At 34.9% G+C, this 23,476-nt stretch overlaps 2 protein-coding genes across 3 annotated transcripts; both read right to left on the reverse strand.

The window, feature by feature from the left end:
- Positions 1 to 9,354: 9,354 nt before the first annotated feature.
- On the reverse strand, positions 9,355 to 13,392 carry LOC132636652 (transcription factor MYB101-like). The gene is made up of 5 exons (XM_060353610.1): positions 13,163 to 13,392; positions 12,237 to 12,591; positions 10,950 to 11,502; positions 10,511 to 10,864; positions 9,355 to 9,832 (listed from the first exon to the last, which is right to left on the reverse strand). The coding sequence occupies exons 2-5, from the start codon at positions 12,573 to 12,575 to the stop codon at positions 9,633 to 9,635; spliced, it is 1,446 nt and encodes a 481-aa protein (XP_060209593.1). The 5' UTR covers positions 12,576 to 12,591; positions 13,163 to 13,392; the 3' UTR covers positions 9,355 to 9,632.
- An 808-nt stretch (positions 13,393 to 14,200) lies between these two features.
- LOC132636653 (recQ-mediated genome instability protein 1) lies at positions 14,201 to 22,913 on the reverse strand. Of its 2 annotated transcripts, none has more exons than XM_060353611.1 (8): positions 22,307 to 22,913; positions 21,314 to 21,484; positions 20,813 to 20,958; positions 20,207 to 20,340; positions 17,268 to 17,848; positions 15,770 to 15,880; positions 15,572 to 15,700; positions 14,201 to 14,943 (listed from the first exon to the last, which is right to left on the reverse strand). In XM_060353611.1, the coding sequence occupies exons 1-8, from the start codon at positions 22,766 to 22,768 to the stop codon at positions 14,773 to 14,775; spliced, it is 1,905 nt and encodes a 634-aa protein (XP_060209594.1). In that variant the 5' UTR covers positions 22,769 to 22,913; the 3' UTR covers positions 14,201 to 14,772. The 2 variants fall into 2 exon arrangements, with proteins under 2 accessions (XP_060209594.1, XP_060209595.1); XM_060353612.1 differs by lacking the exon at positions 22,307 to 22,913 and adding an exon at positions 21,874 to 22,298.
- Positions 22,914 to 23,476: the final 563 nt, after the last annotated feature.

Raw genomic sequence — 23,476 nt, forward strand, 5'->3', positions numbered from 1 at the left:
GGGGGGTCCACCTTTTTCTTTTTTTTCTTACGATGGACATCAACTTATAAGAAAATGTCCAAAAGCAAAGTTGGCTTCAATTATGCAAATAGAAAAAGTATTGTGATAGGGACTTCTTATGTGTATTGCTTCCTAGTTTGAACTTTTATGTCATAGTTTTTCTAAATTTAGCAAAGGCCCAATATATCACACATTATTTTTGCAAGCTTTAAGGATAACGTAAGATCTGATTTTAAGGCGGCTGCATCATATATATGAGAAAAAAAGTATTTCTTCTGTTATACTTCTTTTCCTTTTTCTTTTTGAAAATATTATTGCCAAATACCATTCGGTCATTTAATTCATATATGTACACATTGTGACACTGTATAGGTAGTGTATACTTTATATAAAATATACATATACTCAGAGGCGGATCTAGGATTTGAAGGTGGCGGGTGCCACAATTTTCTTCAATGTACATCTTGTTAGGATCGTGTATTTGGGTCGGGTCCATTTCTTTTTAGTTTATTCGGGTCAACATAATAGACTTTTTTAATTTGCAAATATGAAATAACATCTCAAAAATCAAGAAACAAACATAATTAGCATCTTAAACAAGGAATCACACTCATTAACAACAAAAGAATTATAACATTTTCACCAAGGGACTTGCATCTCCTATGTATATTAAAAAATGAATTTGCACAAGTGAAATAACATCTTCACTAAGGGAATTACACCAATCAAAATAAGAAAAATAATAGAAAAACTCTTCAATAGGTAAATATACCCCACAAGTAAATGTAGAATTAGATAAATTACAAGTTCTCAAAAATAAATCATAAATTTCATGTTTTTTCTAAGCAGTGCTTACTAAATTTCCATCAAAATTTAACTAATAAAGTGATTTAAATTGAATTTAACAATTATAGAACAGCATAAATTTTTATAATACACTCCCTCCATCCATTTTTATTTGTCCATTATACTAAAAATATAGTAAAACTTACACAAATAACTACCTGTTAACAGCTTCTAACAAGTTATAGCTATAGGTTGAAGATTTACAATTCGTAGCTGCTTTTGGCTGTATTTCAGTTGTATCTAGCGTTTTTTAAATACTGCGAAATACAGCGTGGCTGTTGAATAAAAAAAAGGCTATATTTATGGCAATAAAAATCTTTTTCAAATTATACGGTAATTTGTATTAATGGTTCCATGATTCACGCAAACCTCATGAGGTTTCATTACAGCTAATGTCTCTCTATCAAAATCACTCCATTCAAAAGTTTTTTGCTGGTTTTTTTTGTATTCGGTTGTATTTCGCGTTTCTGAAATACACGAAAACACAAAATTTGGCAGAGTAAAAATAGGCTGTATTTATGGAACATATTCTCTTCTTTCATTTTAAATGGTAAGTCAAATTAAATCAACCATGTATCACTCATAACGGCTGAAGTTCCATAACAACCCACGTTTCTCTCTCCAAATTACTCCATTCCAAACTTTTAGAAATATTTCCAAATACAGAAAAATATACACTGGAATACAATGACATATAGTTGATTGTTTAAGAAATATAAAATTGTAGTATGTGTATATACAATGGAATACAATGAAATGTATTAGAAGTTGTTTCGTAAATTAGAAATACATTGAAATATACTGAAACAATACACTGAAATATACAGAAATATACTGAAACAGTACATTGAAATATAGCGAAATACACAGAAAAATACTGAAACACCACAATCACAAACCCTATCGAACCACCACAACTAGAAAAACCCTCCTCCTTCCTCTGCTGCCTTTCTTCTGATCCACTATCCTGCTTCACTCCAAAAACCCTACCGAACCACCACAACAAACTGGAAAAAACCTCCTCCTTCCTCCGCCGCCTTTCTTCGATCCACCACTGTCCTCCTCCACTCCAAAAACCATACCGAACCACCACCAAAACCATTAATACATGAAGCATATGGAGTTCAGATCTGGAGAACTAGAACCTTAAGGTTTTTTACGAGTTTGGAGATGGAGATGGTAGTAATAGTGGTGGTGGTAGTGGTGGCTCCGATGAAACCCACTTCTCCCTCTTTTTCAGATCTGAGTGTATTCTCAGATTTGGGGTCGTTCCACCACCGTAGCTGCCACCTCATCATCATCAACAACAGGAGCAATGGCAGCGGCATCAACGGCTTTAGCAGCCGCCGGAGTAAAGTCATGGTTGTTATTAGACTAGGAAGCAGCAACAACTTGTGCAACAACGACGTTGCTACAGTTTCTACGAGCTTTAACGCTCAGTTTCCTCACGAAGTTTGGCTGAAGGAGAAGAGAGGTCGGAGATAGAGAAAGGGAGGGAGAGAGGCGGCAGTGAGGGGAAGGGGAGAGAGGAGAGAGATTTTTTTTTAGGGTTTGGAGAAGATGATAAATCTTAAATATGTAGTGAGGGAGAATAGAGAGGTGCATGTATTTCAAAAGTTATTGGACCAGTTATGAAATGTAATTTTGGAAAAATAAAGCTACAAAAATTAAATAAAAAATAAGGTAGTTATTATTCATAAATAAGTCTTAGAGATAGCTATGGCAAGTAAATTTTCCAAAAATATATGTCCGCTTTTACTTGTAACTTATATAGTTTGAAAACCCAAGACATAATTTACCATTCTATACCTATTTTACCCTTATTACTAAGTACTCCAATTCATTTCTCTTTTATTTTTTTTGTTGCTTATTAAGAGTGTCCCAAGTCAAATATATACAAGTAAATATGGACGGACGGAGTAATAAACAAAAGAAATTATAAAAAAAAAATTGAATTTTGATCTCAATCCAAAATTCCCATTGAGACCCAAGTTTTTCGATTTAAATACTCACAGATTTGAGATTAAGAGAAATGCTTAATTTAAGGGATTTTGAAGCTTCTATTTGTATGGTCTCGCTAGAGATCACAGACAAAATAATAGAAACGAGGAAAGGCAACATAAATAATAAAAAGATAAATAGAAAATTTGGAGAGCCGAAAAGAGAATTACTGGAACAAACGAAGTAAAAAGCACAAAGAAAAACGGGAGTCGGAAAATGTTCAAGATAGATTCAAACTTGTGTCTGCCAGCCGTGGCACCTTTGTCTAATTTAAGAATGAGGGTGGCAGGATCAAATATTTAACCTAATTTAAGCAAATTACAATATAAGTATATAAAAAAATTATTAATCTAAGGGGTGCATTCCACTCCCACCCTTTAGGGTGGATCCGCCCCTGCATATACTATGTATGTAACATACGTACCTATGTACAACATATCCAGCTGAAGTGTATAAATATTAAATAGTGTATACTTCGGCCATGTTGGTATATTAATTGGCCGAAGGGTACATTTACGTAAGTTTCCCTTTCCTTTTTATGTCTTTAGATTCTTATATGAACGTGTCCTCAAATTTTAATAGGCAGCATTACCCAGTTGTTTCCAACCTGCGTTATATCGAAATGGTCGAATTTCGTGTATTTGAGAAGTTTTTTCCGGTTAAGACGGCAAGGTAGGCTTGGATAATCTTAAATGGGCCTTACACGGTGCAACTTTGAATTAGTCAGGGCCCCAGTATGAATAACAAACACCAGATGAGAAATCAAAAGAAAAAAATAAGATTTCACAAGGTTCTAGATTTGTCAACAAGGATTAATGGACAAATGTTGGAAGAAGTCAAAGTTATTTTGAAATAAAATTGCAATCTTCTAAGTATAAAGTTTCACACTAAAAAGAACTAGCGTGCTACTACCTATTTTATATCAATTAGTTGTGAAAGTGGAAATTAAAGAGATTTTGAGTGAATGATCAAAGCCTCTCCTTAGCTAATTCCTTCTCTCACTAATTTTTTGAATTTCGTCTAAGTGAAAATGCATATCATTTAATCATGGTTAAGTGTTAAGTAGAAGTGTGTATACAAAACATATGTCTTATATTTATTGATTTGGTGTAAATACCCTTAATATAAACACTCAATGCAGGTAAACCTTTACTACACTGAATGTGTTAGAATGAAGAGTTTTGGAGATATAACAAGAATTCAAGAAGAACAAAAGGAAGGAAAAGTAATCAACACACAAGGTGTATGAAGGACAGTAAGAGCATTCTATGGCTTGAAATATGGCGGTGTTGTGGGAGTCCAAGTGCATGAATTGTAAGGCAAATTCCATGTTGGAGAAAATTCTGGAGTTAATGAAGGAGATAATAAAAGACGAGAGATTTTATTGGATCATTTTCTTACATTCATATTACAACTAGTTATAGGAGATTATTTTCTTTGATATATATATATATAAGTTCTAAAATGTACCAATCTTGCAATTACTATTTAACCCCTCATTAAATTAGATAATTCCTATAAAGTATATACAAATTATATAGAAGCAATATAATTCCTCTTATGGAAAGTAAAAGTCATTTCCTTTAATACGAGATTGCTTTATACCTCACGTACTTACATTTCTGATCTATGAAATTTCTGTTTAAAAAATTCGTTTGAGAACTTGTATAGAGAAGAATTTCCCGCAGCGTAGCAATTCTTCTGTATCAATTTAGCTGCTCGACGCTACTATTGACATAACAACCGGCACCCTATAGGTTAGTCCAACCTAGCCTCATTTTAGCTTGGTATAGGAAAAAATGGGGAAAGCGTTTCAACTTTCAAAGCATGTTGGCTACAACTTGAACAGCTCATAACTCCAGTTTCTCTTTTTTTTCTATCTTTTTATTTTGATTTTGAACCTTATATTCTTTATTACCTCAAAACTACTTGGAATCATATGCACACAAATAATTTCGGAAAAATGACCAGCTAGACTTTTGGTTCCAGATAATAATCAGATATTGTATGGGCAATTACGTGAGCAAAACTTTGGCGTATTTTACATAGTCCCCAAGAATCTTATAAAAAGTATATACTAACGTCAATTTAATATAATTAAAGTTTTTCGATATAAAGAACAAAAAATACAGTGACAGAGATCGCGAAACATGTAAGTCATTAGGTCACCAAATAGCCTAGTGGCACACAAGATTTTTTTTTTTTTTTCGGGTAGACGGTATCGGTTTATCCTCACGATTTCATTTGCAAGTGGGTTCGATTGAGTCTGAAATTATGGTAGGCATGGAGTTTAAGAATGTAATGTATCAAAATGTTTGAGATTATGGTGGACATGGAGTTTAATATGTAACTAAAAAAGAGTTTTGAATTTTATGATATTAAATAAAAAACGTGTGTAATGTATTAAAATGTCTTTTGAAACTTATTTTCTTAAACAAGTCACGTGTATATGCTAGAATAAAAAAGTTATCATACTAAATATTGAAAGTGACATTCTTTTTTAACAGATTAACAAAAAAAAAAATGAGACAGATAAATTGAAACAAGTACTTGTTATTATCTGCAAATTGTGTCGCGATAAATTGGGGTGGACTTGTGTTTGTATACACACACACCCAACAGCGCGACTGTTGACTTATGTTTGTGTTACATATGTTGTACTTATAGGAGGAAAAAAATAAAAATCTATGAAGCATGCCGAAACTCTTACTAAAGGATGTTTTTGCTACTGCAATCGACATAAGTCTTTTCTTTCGATATAAGGTTTAGTTAAATTCACTAACGGAGTCGGCGGACTCGAACCAGTGCAGGGTAAGCCATCGCTTCTCAAGTATCCCGATTATTTTTACCATAACGGCTTACACCTTACATCGTACTGTGCTCTAGGGGTGGGCATGGTACGGTATTTGAAACTTCGGTACGGTAATTTCGATTTTCGATTTTTAAAAGTACTATACCATTATCGTACCAAATTAATTCGGTATGATTCGGTATTTTAAAGTTCGGTTTCGGTATTTTACGGTACGGTAAATCGGTACCATTGTGTTGTCCGACTTCGACTTACATATACTCATATCGTGGAGAATTATGACTTCCGCTACTTAAGAAACGCCTCAATTATTATGTACTAAACACTTTACACATATAAAAATATTCAAAAGAAAGTACAGGCAATCCCTTTCGTAAATCAATTACACAAAAAAGACATTTAAATCAAGATAGAGCAGTCAAAGTTCTAACATTTAAACAATTAGTTTTCTAATAATACTAGTTTATATATATGTTAGTATTATAATACTAAGATATATGAATTATATACTTCGGTATTTCGGTATTTTCTTTATGAATACCGAATACCAAACTTTTTAAAAATGCATATCAAATACCATAATATTGAAACTGCAGTATAAAAAATTTCGATGTCGGTATGATAATCGATATCTACCATACCATGTCCACTCCTACTGTGCTCTCCGAAGAGCAATTCATCTCAAAATTATCTCACTCAAAAGGTGTTGAGTACGAATCCCATTCTAACTAAGGATTCTTAGTGGTTCCAGAGGATCCAACTACATGAGAACCAGGAAGGGAAGGCTCCACCCTTTCCGCCCGATTCTTTGATCTTAAAAACGCTGAAAATTTCATTACGGAAAATTAAAAGTATAAGAAATTAATCACACAAAAAATTCAAAGAAATTCAATAAAAAATTATGTGTACATTAAAGAATTACCAATCTAAATGGTGCAAGTTTTCAACTTAGGGAGATCAACTAAGGGAGATCAATTGCCACCCTTTGGACAAGGTGCCTGATTAAATTGCTTTTTTCTTTTCTTTTTACAATAGAACGTTAAGGACAATAAGAACAAATAAAAAGTGAGCGTTGATTGGGGAGTTGATGGTGTGCGTGAACCTTTTTTAAGGGGGATGCTAATAATGGAGACATTTTCTTACCTAGTACTTGCAAAGTACGTAATTCAGAAAGAAAAAAAAAAGTGTGCTAGCTATTGACATCATAAAATATTCCAAATTTAGTAAAGACATCATCACCTGCATTTATGCGAGATCAGGGGTGGAGTAGCCTTTCGGCTACGGATTCATTTGAATTTATACCTTCCGAGTATATATATATATATATATATATATAATCTATTAAAATATAAATAAAATTAAATTTGAAAGCATATTTAACCTAATCTTTGTACTACTAATACTTGCATAACTTTAACTAGCAACCAAACGACCCTTAAATACAATACTAAAAATCTTAAAAGTTAGACCTATTAAATATAAATTCTGAATCCTCTCTGCGAGAATCCGGATAAAGAATGATGTTATCCAATTCTTATCATTAGGTTTTATCATGAAGAACAGAAAATACAAGACTAATGTTTTTATTTATCCAGAACATAGGAGAAAGATTTTTTAGACCGAGGCAAAAAGGACTAATCCACGGTGACCTTTTACTTTGTGACTATCCACAGTCACCTAAAATCTATTTTGGGAAACCTTTTATTATGTCAGTGATTGTGTAAATGGTTCTATGAACGAATGGATCAGATCGACTTGAAAAATGAAAATATTCGTACAAGTTATATGTTTCGTCACCAGTTTGTGGAAAATCGTTAGGTACTAATATGTTAGATACATGTAACCGATTGGTAAAATAGTATCTCGAGTATTTATTTATTTTTTATGGAGTTTCATCGCCATAACTGTTTTTTTTTTTTTCGTGGCGACCCCAGGATCATCCAGATAATATTCAGTTTCGAAAGTACTAACAATGATCCTAAAATCGCCATTTAATATTTTTAGTGGCTGACTTTTTGAGCTTTCATAACAATTTTAGCCGTCACAAAATTTTTATTTTTTGTGGTGAGCGATCGTCACCAAATCCTTAGTTAAATATTCTAGGTGAAATTAAGTGTATATATAAGATCGCTCATTTTTTCCAAATTTGATCCCTAAGGGGTTTCTTTATGTTGATCTATATTACTTTTATAAATGGGAATTTCCGCCACAATAGATGGTTTTATTACAAAAAAGAATACTATAAGTATGTCGTATGCAAATGGACAGTAATTTTTCATGATATGTTGCAGCTGACGTACAGAAAACGATTGTCTTCATGAATGTTTTAAAAATTACCTAAATATTCTATAGTTAAAATTAAAGAGAAGTTGGGAATAGAGTATAGTTACGTTATATATATTGTCAAGAGCGTAGACAAATTATTATCCACATATCGTTGGCACCATTTGTTGGGTTTATTTGATAGGTTGAATGGAAATGGAGGGAAAAGAAGTGGAGGGAAAATGAATTGTTCCCTCTTGCTTTATGAAATAAGCATTTGTCCCTCATTGGTAGTGGAAAGAAAAGTTTTCCTACTTAAAAGTAGAAGCACTCCTTCTTGTTGCTGAAGGGTTAGGAAGTGGGTCTCCTCTCGCGCTGTCGTCGTCGCTCGGCTCGGAGTCGGAGTCGGTCAAATGATTGATTGATAATCTTTTTGGACCAAATTTTCTTTAATTTTAATTATTTATTTAATTAATTAATTCAATTATCCAGATCCTGACCCGTTAGTGACCCGCGACCCGATTCTTTCCCGAATTTTATTTAAAATTCCCTCCCGTTTTTAAAGTGATTGTTCTGAAGGGTTGGAAACCTTCAGAAACAGTACTTTCATGGCTATAAATTCGTTTGATTCCTCAGATTTTTCCTTAAGAATTTTCTGAACTTCAAAACTACTTCTTCTTCTTCTTCTGCACAAATAAATTCTAGTGTAATTTACTGCCGTTGAGTGGTTCGCTGACACCGTGGTTTTAGGTACCGATACACCGGTGAGTAAGATCGTTCTATCCTGAGAGGATATATTCCATTAACCTCAGGTACTTGAGGGGAATAATTACCTTAAGGACACACTGTGCATTCAGTGGGCTCGATTTTCTTCCTTAAAAATATTTTTCGAATACTGTTTTGATATTTTCTAGTTTCTGATTTATACTTTCTGGTTTTACAAAATTTATTGTTTTCTGGAATTTTACAAAGTTATTGTTTCAAAATATTTTCGTAATACAGATTAATAACACCATTAATTTGACAACTAAAAAAAGATCATCTCGTCTCTAGGTGCATAAAAAACTACCATCCCATATATATTCATCACAAACTCTTGTTAGTCAGAGTCTAGATTATAATCATAAAAGATTTAACTTTACATCCCCTAAACCCTAATAGTATAAGCGTAATTTAAACCGAATAGAAGCTTATGTGCATTCTTATTGAGGTTACCAATCACTTATTATGAGTAGTTACTAGTTACTAAATGCTTTGATAGGGTAAAATATTTTACACTGACAGTTTATAAAAGTTAACTGATCGTCCTAAAAATAGACATGTAACTCAAACAACAAGTTTCCTTGTTTCGTAATGCACACAATAAATAAGCCAAGTCAATTGAATGACAATTATCAGTGTATCTACATATTAACCTATGGAATATTAAAAAAGAATTAACAACAAAAATACTGCAATAAATGTTTACTACTCCTATTAGCAGAAAAAAAACAAACAAGCATGTTAATCCAGCAACATGCTCCAGTTTCCTATTTATGATTAACCCTTGAAGAGGCGGGCCTAGTTTGTACTTTTGTCCAAAATCCTATATATGTATTAAAAATATACTAAATATATAAATACTTGACTGATTATTGCATATTTATAAGAAGGTTGCTGCGGAAACTCATATACTTCAAATTCTGGATCCGCCTATGAATTTGAGTCTTCAATATCAGCTTGATTTTGAGGACAATTGTATTTGATCACATTCAAAAGATTGGCCATTAGATGTATTCTGCTGATCATGATGATTTTGGTCATCATCACACCAATCAGGAACAGGTACACCTAGTGGAAAATTATCAAGAAATCTCATAATATCATCATCCACTTGATTACCCAGCTCTAATGAACCTTCCTTTGTTGTCAACCCTATACGAAACCATAATAAAAGTTACTCAAGGGCCAAAATGAATGAAATATAAGAAAGAATGTAATATTAGTACACAATTTTATAGGATTTAAGTTCTATGTCGTGACAGTATACAACTTTTTTACACCATCAATGTAATTTAATCGATCTATTATAACATATTATCTACTAGTATTTGCTATATAGGTCATCAATGAATTAATGCTTATATCAAATATAAATTTTTCTTCAATTACCTTTTAAGTGAGCTAATTATGTAAATATTTTTATATCATCGGTGTATAAAGCTTAACTCGATAGTGTAGCAAACCTATATACTTTCAATGCATAGAACCTACACCAGCAAGTTAAAATAACCTTCGACATTAGGTAGCTTTGTACAATAATCTCAACTCAATAGCCTAAAAGAGGCAATAAATAAACTACAAAATAAAATAATAGGAATTAGCGACGAACACCTTATGTCACTAAAGGTCAAAATCCATCGCTACTCTTATTTAACAACGAATTTGCGATTGATTAGCAAAAAATATTGCTAGCTATGAGCAATTTAGTGACAAATTAGCAACGAGTTTCATAACTAATTTATGTTTTTTTTTTTTGTATTATGCATGATCGGTTTAAAGACAATAATAGTGTGTAAATATTCTTTACACGATCAATGTATATAAATTTACCTGAGGATGAATTGATAGGGCTGGATTCTTCAGAATGCTTATTTTGTGTGGCATCATCATCATCACAATGAGAAAAATTGTATGTTGATTCTCCCGTTAAAATAGCATCTGCTGCTTCTTCTGTTAATCCATATTCCTCCCACACTAATTTCCCTTTATTATCCTCATTCTCAATTGAACAATGCTCTTTTATTTTCTCAGCTCGAGTTAAGGTTTGAGATTCCTCCAGTAAATCTTCCAATAATCCACTATTTCCTCGCGATAATCCGTGATCAACAGCATAATTATCAGCATCACTTGATGTTGTAGTCTCAGGCACGGTCGATTGGACTGACCGGTGCTCTGTGCCTATACCTGTTGGTGAAAATACAAGCACAATTGAGAAAAAATGAAGAAAATAACAAATATGAACAAATTCTTTTGGTTGAGACGCACATACCTAAGATTAAACCATTAGGGTTTGAGGAAATCGCTGTAAAAGGTCTTGTAACGGTGGTAAAATTTGGATAGTTGTGTTGAAGTTGTGACGACACTGGAATTGAACTAGAATAGCCCTGACTAAAATTATTAGGCACGGGTGCTACCATTGAAGAAAGTGCTGAGTTCTTCATCGATGATGCTAATGTTAAGGAAAGGCTAACGCGAGGATCGCGAAAAAACTTGACTTGGTTGTTAATATTATTTGTAGTTGTGAGAAATGGAGAACTAGGATTATTATTGAATTGGTATGGATTTGAAATAATATTACTACTAGGTTTCATGGTTGAAGGATTGAAGATATCTAAAAGGGAAAGAGGGGAATTATTGTAATTGGAATTTTGGTGATTATCAAATGGTGAAGGGATATTAGTACTATGTTGTTGTTGGTTTTGATCTTGTTGGTAATTTTGTGGCTGTATGTCTTGAGGGTATATGGGCAAACCAGCTCTTTGTCTTCTTTTTAGCCTTGTGTTCCAGTAATTCTTGATTTCATTATCTGTTCTACCTGGCAGCTGTATTCATAGAATAAGAACCAAAAAAAATAGTTAATTTGACATTGATAAGTGTAAAACAAATTAATGAAACAATTCTAGTAGTGTAGATCCAATAGACAAGCAAAGGATAGTGAAAAATAAACTCACAATTTCCACTTTGCTAATGGTGATGAAAAGTAAAAATACAAAATCACTTGAAAAACAATAATGATGATCAAGAAATTAAAGAAAACTCAGGCGAAAAACTCAATAATATTTCTCCAAGAGGGTGGTCAACTTATCCTTTTCTGGAAAATGAGTATTTTAGGTTGTAATCCAATTCATGCACACACTAGAAACATACAAAACCATGTAGATATGCATGTAAACGTGTTAGCTTTTTTCATTTTGACATTAATAACATAAATCTACTGATCCGATTAATTCAGATTCACGAAGAATAAGCCAATGAAGGAGTAAAACACTCTCTATTCCCAAAAAACATATTGCTTTCTATTAAGATTTCGAAATGAATATGTTGTTTTCACATATATATATGTAACCTCCAACTAAATCTTTTGCCACCTGTATAAAACAAATAAGGAAAACAAAGATATACATGGCCCCAAAGAGAGGCCAAAGTTCAATGACGAATTCAGGATTTAGAATCAACGAATTACACTTTTTGTACCAAAAAATCCACGCGCATGTATAATTTGAGTTAGACGTAGATTGAAATAGTATTAATTCTTATCAAAGAATTAGTTAACAACCTGAGCAGCCATACGAGCCCATTTGTTTCCAAGTTTAGCATGAAGTTCCACAATAAGCCTTTCTTCTTCTAAAGAAAATGCACCTTTTTTCAAATGAGGCCTCAAATGATTTGCCCATCTTAACCTACAACTTTTCCCACATCTCATTAAACCTGAATTCCTCTGGACCGCGTTCCAATTTCCTTCTCCGTGTTTCTTCACATACTCCATCAAAATCGCGTCTTCCGTTGCTGTCCATGGACCTTTTTTTAATACCTGCCTTGTCCCTCCTCCATTATGGTTATTTCTTGCTATTGACGTCCCATTGTTCTTATTCACACCTCCTCCATTTGGGGCCATCAAGATTTCCTTTTTCCTAAAAAAAAAAAAAAGGAAAATAGTGAGAAATAATGCAAGTGTTACAAAGTTTGTGTGTCAAGATTTATTTATTTTTTTGGGTGGGGCCGTGGGGGTGGGGGTAAAACGCGATAAATTTTATAACTAAGAGCCTGTTTGGATAGGCTTATGCCTACAGCTTATAAGCTAAAAAAAATAAGTTGGGTAGTCTAACTTATTTTTTTTGGCTTATAAGCTGCTTTAGATAAGCTAAGTCAAATGGGCTCAATTATTTTTTTGAACTTATTTTAAGCATAAAATGACTTTAAGCTGGTCAGTCAAACACTCAAAAAAACTGAAAACAACTTATAAGTCAATCCAAACGGGCTCTAAATTATGCATCGTTACAAAATAATGGATGCATGCAGATCAATTGTTCTAGCGTTAAGGAGTTGGCCCGCTCCTTGTCCCTTACATAACGTTTCTAACAAAAGTAATTCCTAATTTGTCTGTCTTAACAAACGTCAATATCAAACACAGGAGGAACTGATAAATATAGAATCTTGTTATCAAGATATGACTTATTTGTATAAAAAGAGATAAGAACTTACAATTCCTTTTGTGGGGTTTTCTTCTATATCCTCAATGATCAATATGGATTGAAAAATAAGCTCCAAAAACTTTTTTTTTTTTTCCTTTTAGTATTTTTTGGTTGTTCTTGTATAGACAAATAGGAGATGAATTTTTCAAGAAGGTATGTGTGGAAATTGTAGAGAGAGATAGAGAGAGTAAGAGAGAGATTGAAGTGTGGAAATGAGAAAAGTTTGAGAATGAAGAGAGAAGTGAGAGAGTCCACAAGGAATAGTTGGCAAGAATTTATACGAGTCACCTTTTATTTCGTAGCGAGTTGTAAGCTCTATGCTTCAATTATTTTTTGCGGTTTCTTTGTCCACAACTTTTCTCTCACTTTCTAATTCATGCTTTTCATCACTTCCCTCAATTTGCGAGTATTTCATTCTTTTCAATTTATGCAAACTTATTTATCTAGACATCTAATTGTTTAAAAATGAATATTGTCGAAACTCATAGTATTATTATTAATAATCACATAATACTTATGTGATTATTAAAATTTTTGAAACATGAATTCTTAAACACAACATAACATGAGTGACTATAAGAAATTATTAAGGGTAAACTGAAATGAAAAAGAGCATCAAATAGCTTTTTTTTAAATTAATTTTCCTTTATTTTTATATATTACTCCAGTCACTGTATTTTTAATGACTGTATTTGGTTGAAAATATGGATACTGTAACCTATATGATGTATGTATGTATTAGTAGCAGTACAAGAATTATTTTAGAAATAGTTGAAAAGTTAATTGATTACATTGAAGTGTAAGATCTAAATAGTTTAAATGGATTCAAATTATTGAAAATCGTATTAAAATGTATATTTAATTACTCCTAGTAGAATGTTGTAGAAGCATTTTGAGCAGTCTCAAAATGGAAATTGTATCATATGATCGATCTGACTGGAAGAAGCAATTGATTGACGAAGTGATTAAATTTACTAAATCTCGTTAACCACTCACAAATGACAAAAAAAAAAAATCAACTTTATCCTTTCTACATTGAAAAATAGCATCACATCAATGGTATTACTGATCTTTTATTTGACGAATCGTTTAATCTCTTACTATTCCTAGAGAGAAAAGCACAAGGATGAAAAATGGACGTTATAATTAATTCTACAGTTATGGATTTCAAATTTACATTGTTTAAGATATAAAAATATATACACTACCGAATTGACACTAAATACCAAGAAAAAGGAAAGAAAGCAACTAAATAAATCGAGTGAGATTTCTAATCTAAGCTCAAAAAGAATTCCTAGTTAAAATATTGACATTCAAATTCTTACTTGGTTCGGATGAACCCCCTTGCAACCCTAGCTCCGCCCCAAAAAAATAGTTAATTTGAGAAGTCATTTCATTGTTTGAATCAAGGCAAACTGTTTCTGCATTTACGCCATTGCTTCTCAAGGAGTCATCTCATGCAACAACTTTCTGAATCGAGCAATGTGATGTAACTCAGCTTTGCTGATTCTAAATCTAAGGATAACACTATTTTCGCTGATAAACCTGGGAATATGTGGAGTATAATATCCGCCATCAGCTCGCATATGTTTTGAAGTTCTCCAGAGAATGATGAACACATCAAGGGCATAAATTGATGGTCTCTGGGTGATGAAGATGATATTGTCGCGGAGAAGTAGAGGGCTTTAGTCTTTTGAGAAGCAACCATGCATCAGAGGCAGGACACCCCTGGTTCATTTCGGTAGCAACCGGAATTGGGGATTCTCCATTCAACTGTACAAACATTGTTCCCTGCAAGATACATATTGCTCAAGACATTCTCATGCACAGAGTATTTGCTATATCAGGTATTAATTTTACAAGACCATAATCCTTCAGCATGATAAGCTTTCGCGCCAATAACAATCGAGTTATTAATCACAGAAATAATTGTTTGCATTTCTTATATTTTTTATAATTAATTCTTGTACATAAGATTTATAAAAGGATCAATAATTTGGGGTTGACACGGTTTATTGATCAACTATAGTCAAACCTCTCTATAACTGCATCGTTTGTTCCGATACATTTTGGCAGCTACAGCGAAATGCGATAAAGAACATATAATATAAAATAACATGAAAGGTTAGTTCCACTGAAAACATGGTTAGTTATAGTGAAATGTTGTTATAGGAGATGGCTGTTATAGAGAGGCCTGACTGTACATGCATTGTCATTTCATTAAAATCTATACCTGGACGCTTTTGTTTTACTCTTACAGACGTAGTTGCAAAGTACTTCTTGATCCAAAAACACTTGTTATTCGGTTATCCACGTTTAATGCTAGGTGCAATTTTATACAACAAACAAATATGAACTTAGAAGATTCATGTGGAGTTAGCTATCAAGAAAAATCCCTTCATGAATAGCAGTGAAATACCTCAAAATTAATCAAGAATTTCTGGAAACGTTTCAGTGTCTCCTTCATGTCACTGCCTCGTTTTTTATCTGAAGAATCAAGAGCTGTAGTTACCTCTGCAGGAGAAAACCCTATTTCTTTCTGCACAAGCTGAAGCAGACAAAAGTTAAACAATAATCAGATTCTCATAATCAAGTGGTCCAGTCTTCGATAACTTACAGCATGATCTATAAGGATCTCAGAAATGAGGCTGCCATCATCCACAAAAACCCGAAGCTCGTAGTTACTCCTCTGTTTATACTGAAATCCCTTCACACCAGTAAGAAAGCACTGCAGATTTAAGCCAGATCTCAGTTTCTTATTATTAACATGATAGATAATTCTACTCGGTATTCGCAACTTTTCACGCTAGAAATGAAAAACAACAGAGTTCACTGTCTTGTATCGTGAAAGGCAAAACACAATATGAAAGCAGCCTTAATAACAATGGCGAATTACTAACTCTAAATGCAAAAAAGACAAGACAAAGCATAACGATAGCAAATGAACCAAATATTCAAAAAAAGTACGCTGCTAGGAAGAGGGATGCCAGTAACGAGGGTTTTCTTAACAGATTGCCATTGGCTTAAGAAAAGATCTATGCCTAGTTAAGCAACTGTTATAGACAGTGATACAGACCCGGATAGCACGGAGCACATTGTGGAAGATTTCAAGATGTCAAAGGGACCGTTGACTCGTTTCAAGACCAAGAGCTTCCAGGGATTGCACATTAAGGAGCTGCATGATCTTCAAGCAACAGTTAGAAGGGGCTTGAAGAGCTATTTGAGGATTATTGCAAAGAACACCATGTTTGTTGGTTCGAGAATTGCATGGAACTCGTTTCAAGATCAAGAAGACTCAAGGATTGCAACATTAAGGAGCTGCATGATCTTAATAAAAAGAGTAGGAAGTGCTTAGAGAGCTATTTTGAGGATTCTTGAAGAATATATCATGTTTGGAGGCTTGATGATTGCATGGAACAAGCTGAGGAGAACACTGCTGGAAAATATGAGTTGGTGCATCGCACTGTCTAGATTTGGCCAGGCGCGTTGTACTGAAGCAGGAAAACCAACTGGTCTATCAGTCGGAGCTTAAGCTATTGAATCAGCGCACCACACTGGTCTATCAGTCGGAGAGAGTTTTGAGTTTGGGAAACTGTCTTTCCCATCTTTGTGCAATAGTGATAGATATTAATATCATCTCTTTTAGAGTAGCTTTGACATATGGTGAGTTAAACACCTTTGAGAAGTTGAAATCCTCTTTGTTCATATTGAACTTCAGAATTACTTTTAAACTTGATTCTTGATGATAATTCTTCCTCTTTTGATCTTTATATCTTTGGTTCTTTCTTATCATTCAATTAATCGCTTTATATCTTTGGTTCTTTCTTATCGTTCTTAGGGGGTGATTGGTTTCATATATCAATTGTTCTCATAACGTTCAGTTAGGATCTACGATTCTAACTATTCTTCAATTCCTGTTGGAATTGTATCTTGTTATTTCATTCGATTAATTTATATCAATTATTATGCTTGCATGTATCCCCAATTTACTCACACTTATTACATCCAAGTGGGAAAAAATGCTCAATTTCTGAGTGTAAGATAGAAGGGACACAATGAATTTTCTAAATAGCAGCATCAGAGAAGTTGATATCACGAGGGAAACCAAAAATTACCTTAATTTTTCCTGTAACAGTGGAAGCACTGCCATTCATACCAGCCTGCTTAGCCGACAGACTAGCTAAGTAAGTGAAAGGGGTTTCCTTCCCTCCAGAAAGTATAAATGGATGGTCCAACTCATCAACGAAATCAATTTCATCAACATCAATTGCTGCAGTAGACAATGAATCAGGCTCTACATCTTCATTATGGACACTACCGATAGAGACAGGAATGCTTTCTCTGCTCCTGCCACTGGCAGGTGTGGTAGGGCTACTTCTAACATCTGAAAGATGTTCCTCCACTTCCATGGTGAAAGAAGACAAACGGACAGGGTCATTACGTTCCCTTCTAATTGAAACATCAATGCCTTCGGTGGTCATGTCGTCCATGTGGATATCCTCCGCATGAGTAGCTGCAACAGATGAAAAGGTAGGCCCAGTAACATTCATATTGAATGGGACAGAAACAGCTGGAGTTGGAAAATTAGATTGAGCATCTCTTCTATAAACAGGAGTGGTGATCGTCGTAGAAGATGGTAGCCCAGGTGTAACGGGATTAATTTCTTCTGTTGCAGAAGTAGCAACAACAGACGTTCCTGCACCCCAAAGCGAAAGTTTAAAAAGATAGATTAGTCTTCTATCACAGTACATCTCCATATGAAGTTAGAAGTGAAACAGGTTGACACCCTCTACCCTTGTCTGGCATAATTTCGCTCTCACCTTTTTGGCTTTTCTTATAAAGCTCCCCCGCACCTTAAACATGAAAAAATTAATCTACTGAATCAAGTCATATCATGTGGTACTTTCTCCTAGACATCCACTTACCAACAAGCAAGGTGTATTTACAGAGGCACCTACAGACCCCGATACCACACACATACACACTCCCTTCCCCATAAAAAACAGACATATATTAATGAGTACACTCTCCCCTGAAGGATTTGTCAAGATACAAGCAGCACCCTGATTCTTTTCTCTTTTTCCTTTTTGACATAGGAATAAAAATTACATTGTCTTAGTTCGTTAAGCCTATCAACAGAGACAAAATGAAAACCAATTAATAACAGTAGAGATTTGTCCACGTGGATATGATAAGCGAAACTGATACAAATCACTCAATCAACTTTGCCTCCATCCAAAATTAACTAGGTCACCCAAGGGTGTGGCCTAGTAGTCAATGAAGTGGGTTGAGAACTATGAGGTCTAAGGTTCACTGGGTATGTTGTTGTTGTTGTATCCCAGCCTAGGTAGAGGTGGCAGGTATCTCGTGGAATTAGTCGAGGTGCGCGCAAGCTGGCCTGGACACCACGGTTATCCAAAAAAAAAAAATACACTAGGTCAGCTCTACCAATCATCCATATCCACTCCATTCTCGTTGGGGCCATTAAGCTTGGCCACAGTGGCAACACAAATAGTCCAGTTCAGGCAGTTGCCAACTTCACCACTTGTAGAACAGCACTGAAGAGGATTTAATAGGTAATTTGGCAAATTTGCTCAATGGATCAAGAGAAGGTGCCTTTTGACGGATATGGCAAATATTCTGGTCATAGCCTTTGTTGTCAAAATTGTTCATCTTTGGTTGTGAAAAGGAAAAAACCAAGGTCGGCAAATAGCTAGTAACATCATTAGCATAAACATAGAATCCTTCTGGGATCCTTTCCTTTGAATCCTTCTGGGATCCTTTCCTTTTGTCAAACAGGTAGAGCGCTACCAATCTTTACTTAATAAACATGTGCTCCAAACAGACCAAACCACCATCCACAAGATAATGCAAGAGGTCAGCTAGAACCTATTCCAATTTAAATGCGTAAACCAATCTTTCATCTTGTAGCACTACCTTAGCTATATCATTGAGGGCAGTGTTTTGGACAGCGCGCGGCGACAAAAGGCGACAAGGGCCTGCCTCGCCTTAAGGCGAGGCGAGCGGCGAGGCGAGCGCCTTTTTGAAGTGCGGCGCCAATAAATACCAAAAAATTAAAATATTTAATTGCATATATAAATAATCAAAATCTCACTAGCAATAACATATTAGCAAATATTTCAATTCAAAAATTAAAAGTAGATAGTAGATTCTAAAAGTTTAGAACTTGAATGAGTCAATGACTCAATAATTATTGAACAGAAAAAACAGAGGAGAAAATACAGTCACTGCCTCACTGGCAGTTGAGAAAAAAAAAACAGAGGAGAAAATAGAAAAAGAAAAAAACAGAGGAGAAAAAAACAGAGTAGAAAAAGAAGAAGAGAATAAAAGGAGGAAAAAAAAATTGCAGAAGTCGCCGGAAAGAGAGGAGGAGTCGCCAGAAAAAAAAATAAAAAAAAAAGAACAGGAGAAGAAGCAGAAGAAGAAAACATAGGAGGAAGAAAGAAGAACTGAAGAAGAAGAAGAAGGAGAAAGAGAGCGTACCTGAAAAGCTTGAAGGAGAAGAGAGGCAAAAAAAAACCTAGCCGTTGTTTTCATTTAAGTCTTCAACTTTTAATTGCCTTTTTTTTTAAAATACCCACTGTCTCCTCGCCACAAGTGGCGCCTCGCCTCGGCGCCATTAGCGCCTTTGGCTCACCTTTTGAAGGTGAGCTCGCCACAGCCCTAAAAGGCGGCAGAGCCACGCCTCGCCACGCGTCTCGCCTTTGGCGAGATGGCGCTCGCCTTTCACAACACTGATTGAGGAATAAATGTTCGCCTGATTAACACTCAAACTACAGGAAAAAACCCAAAAACTCGGCTTAAAAAACAAGCTTGTGCGGAGAGAAGCCATCAAAAGGAAGCAATCTGACAAAATATCAGCTTCTCTCTCATACTAAAAGCCAGAAGACCAGCTTAATCATATAAGCAAAAGTAGCTCAAAGAAATCGTTTTTTTTTTCATTTAAAAGCAACACTAAAAACAAATGAACATGCAGTACATATACGCATATCCTAGACTAATTGCAGATAAGCTTTTTAGGGTATCAAAGTACCTTGCTCATGAACCTGAAAATGTGACCTTTCTCTTGAGGAAGTATCAGCGGGCTCTGGAGCAGTAACACCTTCGCGTGGCCATGCAGCATTAGTAGCTCGAGTTGCCAAAGGAGGGACCACTCCAGACCTTGTTCTGGCATTGGGCATAGATAAAGTAACTAAATCACCAAAAGTAACCAGGTTGTTTCTAGCAAAACATTAATAAACCATGACAAGATGCCTTATTCACTTATTTGAGAACCAAAGCCTACAGCTGAGCAACAGATACTAAGTCTTCACTAGAAAGTCAAAAAAACAAAATGGATGAGGAAGGGGGAGGTCAAAGTACATCAGAGTATTTATTTGACCCTTAAGAAAACTACTGAAGAGACTTGAACATCAACAACTACACCTTAATCCATGCTAGTTGGGCTCAATAATATAAATCCTCATTATCCATTTAATTGCATTCCATATTCAGTCATTTAAGGTCCTCTAACACTAGCACTGACCATCAACCTCTGCCATTCAAGTGAACACAACACTTATCTATGGCATCTAGCAACAATATCAGCAATTGGTAATGAGGTCCAGACAGGAAATGTTTTGTTGGTCCTTCGTCATACCTTTTCCCCCTTGGTGGCTTATTTATTTCATTAACTAGCCGTTGTCTTGCTTCTTCTAACTCTTCCACCATCCCACCCAGAACTTCGATTACTTCAGGGACCAACATCATAAGTCCGCGCCTAACGTGAACATTACAGATAACAACCTGCAGAATGCAGCAGCAATCTATATGAATATGGAAAAAAAATTGTGATGAATACTATTCTTATCAGTTCTCATCTTGTAGATAGACTTTTAAAGCTAGTTGACAAACAAAATACTCTCTCTGTTTCAATTTATGTGAACCTATTTACTTTTTAGTCCGTGCCAAAATGAATGACCTCTTTCCTAATTTGAAAACAAATTCACTTTATGAAATGATTTACAGCCACAAAAATATTCAAAACTTATTTTGAACCACAAGTTTCAAAAGTCTTCACTCTTTCTTAAATATCGTGCCCAATCGAATGGGTTCATATAAACTGAAACGGAGGGAGTAATAAACAACATGGTATTCCTACCTTCAGTCCAGAAGGAGCCAGAACGTCAAGATCTTTTATAGGTCTGTACTCCATCCCAAACACACGCTGAATGCCATCAGTCATGGACAATTTCAGACACCTCTTTATTCCAGCAGCTGCTTTCTGGTACCTATCTCGAACAGGACAACTGATATTCACAATCTCATCTACCTTGAGGGAGAAAGGGATGAAACACTGGAATAGTCAGAGTCACATTAAAGGTACTTCAAACAAAATTTAACTAAGATGTCAAGTCATAGTCTTTCATTTACAAACATGAAAGTCAAACTAACTCTAACAAATAACTTAAGACTCTTTCAGTATCGCAAATGTGTATTGCAAATGTACTACAGCCCCTCAATCTGAATAGCTAGTAAGATCCCCAGTCTATATCATTTTTGTATGTGCAACGTAACACAGCCAATTATTCTTCAACACAATGCGATACAATCTATGGACAATACAATACTTTCCAACACAATGCAATACAATTCAATACAATACATTATGAAACAATACATAACAACCATCCAAACAAGGTTGTCAGGTTTTCAGTATACCTGAAGAACAAAGGGGCCTTTAAGATCAACCAAATGCAACTTATACACATCTCTCGGAACCATCCCTGCACCACAATAATTCATATCCAAATACAAAAACTACTCGAAACAAAGCTTCGCCTTCGCATTATCATCCAATCTCAAAAATCCTCTCTGTAATCCTTCAAGTCCTCTAACACATGAATCTAACCATTCCTTCCTCAATCTTAGCCCTAATCCTTCCAATACCCGACCAGTACCACAACCACAAAGCTTCCTGTAGGTTTATTTTTCAAAATGCTAATGTGTGACACTATTTAACGTCAGAAAACAATACAATCTATCCAAACGTTGTATTTTTATCGAAACAATGCAATTCAATACAATACTACAATACATTATGAAACAATACATAACAACCATCCAAACAAGGTTGTTAGGTTTTTCAGTATACCTGAAGAACAAAGGGACCTTTAAGATCAACCAAATGCAACTTATGCACATCTCTCGGAAGCATTCCAGCGCCACAATAATTCATATCCGAATACAAAAACTGCTCGAAACAGAGCTTCGCCTTCGCATTATCATCCAATCCCAAAAACCCTCTTTCCATTCCTTCAAGTCCACTAACACATGATTCTACCCATTCTTTCCTCAATCTCAACCCTAACCCTTCCAATACCCGACCAATACCACAATCTGCCACGTGGACGTTTGGGGCATTGTTGGGTGTAGGGTTTTGGTTTGGGGAATTTAGGGTTACTGATTGGAAGTTAGTAGTGGAAGATTCTAGAATGTCCATTTCGATATTATTATTGTTTGGGTTTTGGTTTTCCTCGTTGTCGATGGCGAGTTCTTCTTCTTCTTCTTCTTCTTCATCAGAGGAACATATAATTTGGAGGCGTCTTCTGCTCATTTTTTATTTTATTTTTTTCACTGATGAAAATTTTTCCCTCCAATTTTTTGTTTGTGTTTGTGTTTTATAATTGTGGGTGTCATTTATGTTTTGAGGAGGGAAGGAAATTTGGGCTCATAAATGGGCTTTAGTAGTTTTGGGCCGGATTTGTTTCATTTTTTTGCGCGGATTGCCCTTTTTTTGGGTGGTCTTTAAATTTTGCCCCTCATATTTGTGGTCTTTAAATTTTGCCCCCATATTACTGGTCTTTAATTTTTGCCCTTCGCGTTGCAACCCTGAGCTTCACGCAGAAATCATGAGGTTCTGGGTTTGAACCCCCACTCAAGCATAAATTTTTAAAAAAATCGCAAGGCAAGGTTTGAGTCACGTGTATGCCGGACCCGGCATACTCATGCCTTATGGGCAGACTTGGCATAAGTATGCTGGGTCCGGCATAACTTTGGTTATTCCTTAACAAGTGTATGCCGGATCCGGCATACTTATGGGCAGACTTTTAATTAAGCCTTAACTTAAAGTCTTTTCCTAGTTATGTCTTATGGGGCAGACTTTTAGTTAAGGCATAACTAAAAGTATGCTTCTAAGGTGGAACTTTTTCTTGAGGCATAAATTTTGCCTTATAAGGCGGAACTTATAGTTATGCTGGTTCTGGCATAACTTTAGTTATTCCTTTAAGGAAAAGTTCCGTCTTATGGGACATACTTTTAGTTA

This window comes from Lycium barbarum, chromosome 4, assembly GCF_019175385.1.
Source record: "Lycium barbarum isolate Lr01 chromosome 4, ASM1917538v2, whole genome shotgun sequence".
Lineage (NCBI taxonomy): Eukaryota > Viridiplantae > Streptophyta > Magnoliopsida > Solanales > Solanaceae > Lycium > Lycium barbarum.